Here is a 2,272-nt window from a genome sequence, read left to right as displayed (position 1 = left end):
ATGCGTCTTTTGCTGTGCGATGCGGTGACGGCGCCAAGGTCTCGTGAGACTTGTTTAGGGGATGGGGAGGATACGGGAGGTGCAATGCGAAGAAGCACTCCGCAAGAGGCGGACAATGTTCGAATGCCGGAAAGATACTGATAGACAGTTATCTTGTGTGCTGTGTGCACACATCGCGGGATCCAAATGCTCGCCCCCATTGACCGCATGACTATACGGCGTAAATGGGCGGGGCTAAAACGGCCCAAAATCGAGATTGGCATAATGCGCTTCCAGATGCCCCTGCAGATGTATCCAAGTGGCCGAGTGGTTAGCGTGACGTCAGCATGCATTTTAGCTTTGAAGCTTTTGGGTTCGAGACCGGCTAGCGACCATAGTTGAGGACATGAAGCAGCAAGGCATGAAGTTAACCGTAGAACTTTGCCTTCTTTTTTGTACGGTTTTCCGATGAAATTGTTTCACAAAAAACTGCTTGTTTCACCTGAATATGGGCATTTTTAGTTTCATTTACTTTAATTTCTGTTTTAAAGTTATTCATTTTTAAATACATTAATTTTCAAATTAACTTTTAGATGGAGATAACCTATGGAGATAACGATTATTGGAATTTAATTCACTTGGATTTGCGCATTTTGATGCACAGTGCATACAAAATTTTGCTTTTTCAAGGGCACAATTTATTTTGAATTTTATTTTGATTTAGAGACAATTTTCATTGATTTTGTTTTACATGCGTTTAATTGTTTAATGGAAAATATTTAGCACAAAAATTGTTTTTTATTTTCAGCTGACTGCATACTGCGCTGAAATTGCGGTTTGGCGCTACCTGGCGGCTGTGAAAGGAAATATATACCTAGGGAGATTTTCGTCTTTTTTAACATATAATCTCAATTGATAATAATTTACGGCATAGCAGCCGCATGCCGCATGACGTGAGTAGATTGTTTTCAACTTTCTTTTCATGAAGGCTAGCATTATTGATATCGCATTGAACACTTTCATCACGATATTGAGATTGGCAAGCTTAGAAGGCGTCACCAAATGCAAATTGATTATTTAATATGAATATCTACCAGCTTGGTCATGAGGGCTTAGACTGAATGTCTTTTAATACATATTTTAAAAAAGGTCATGGGTCATTGTTACGTGATAGTTAGGTAGGTACCTTCAGTTGCTGATGCTATCTGTTGAGGCTGAATGATGCGTTGTTGAATAACCAAGACATTGTGATTGTTTCATTGCCTCACTAATCTGCATTCACAGATGATGGACTCCCAGAAGTTTTGCCTCAAGTGGGATGGGTTCCAGAGCAGCGTCACCTCCGTGTTTGACCACCTCCGGCGGGACGGTGAGCTGGTGGACATCACACTCTGCTGCGAGGGACAGCGTGTGAAGGCACACAGGATGATGCTGTCGGCCTGCAGCCCTTACTTCAGGGATCTGCTCAAGGTGAGGAAGTGGGAGTTGTTGACAGACAAACTCACAAGTCACATGAGTGCTACTTAAGTCAGACATTGTAACAGTTTGACCTCTCTGCTTCAATTTTACTCAGAACTTGATATGGAAATGAGAAGAGCTGCATACAACCTGAACCATGTGAACACAATGACTTCCTAACTAAGAATTCTGGGAATTTTCACAATGTTCAATTGACTTACCTTGACATATCACCTCAGTCAACTTGGGAGCCTATGTGTCAACAAGCCTTTTCCTCATTTGTGTTTTCAGAATAACTCATGCCAGCAGATGGTCATCTTTCTGAAGGACACCAGTGCCCAGGATCTGTCCGCCATCATTGAGTTCATGTACAAGGGCAGTGTGAACTGTCACAGACGCAGCTGGGCAGCTTCCTGAAGACGGCCGAGATGCTGCAGATCAGGGGCTCAGCGGGGAGGATGAGAAGGTAAGAGTCAAACGTAGACCTCTATGTTTATGGGTTCTTTAAGTCTTATATCATGCAGTGCTCTATGGATGATATAAAATGTGTGGATTGGAAGGGAAAGAGCAATGGGAAATCATACATGTGCAGAAAAATGTGAATTTGACACACTGAGATCTGGCTTGGGTTTGTAGTGATGTATGCAAAGTTGTGTAATGAGCTTCAATTTCCATCAGCCACATATCATGTTTTGCCAAGCAACATACCTAACCTTTCAGTTCTTGTCAAGTCCACAAACGACAAAACAGTGCAATTCAAACTTTACATCTATTTCGCAGACGTTTCAACGACATTATGGAATGTCTTCTTACCAACTTTCAGTTCTTCTCAATT

General features: G+C 42.0%; 1 protein-coding gene across 1 annotated transcript; it reads left to right on the top strand.

Annotated features, from left to right (window-relative positions):
• The first annotated feature begins 798 nt into the window (after nucleotides 1-798).
• LOC122375521 (broad-complex core protein isoforms 1/2/3/4/5-like) lies at nucleotides 799-2,271 on the top strand. The gene is made up of 3 exons (XM_043354976.1): nucleotides 799-932; nucleotides 1,264-1,449; nucleotides 1,729-2,271. Exons 1-3 carry the CDS (start codon nucleotides 921-923, stop codon nucleotides 1,852-1,854), a joined length of 324 nt encoding a protein of 107 aa, XP_043210911.1. The 5' UTR covers nucleotides 799-920; the 3' UTR covers nucleotides 1,855-2,271.
• The last annotated feature ends 1 nt before the right edge of the window (nucleotide 2,272 follows it).

This window comes from Amphibalanus amphitrite, unplaced genomic scaffold, assembly GCF_019059575.1.
Source record: "Amphibalanus amphitrite isolate SeventyFive unplaced genomic scaffold, NRLGWU_Aamphi_draft 001859F_arrow, whole genome shotgun sequence".
NCBI classification, from domain to species: domain Eukaryota; kingdom Metazoa; phylum Arthropoda; class Thecostraca; order Balanomorpha; family Balanidae; genus Amphibalanus; species Amphibalanus amphitrite.
This window is presented reverse-complemented; position numbering and strand designations above follow the sequence as displayed.

Coding starts and splice junctions, on each gene's coding strand:
- LOC122375521 (XM_043354976.1), top strand. Junction 1,450..1,728: donor ACTTCAGGGATCTGCTCAAG/GTGAGGAAGTGG, acceptor TTGTGTTTTCAG/AATAACTCATGCCAGCAGAT.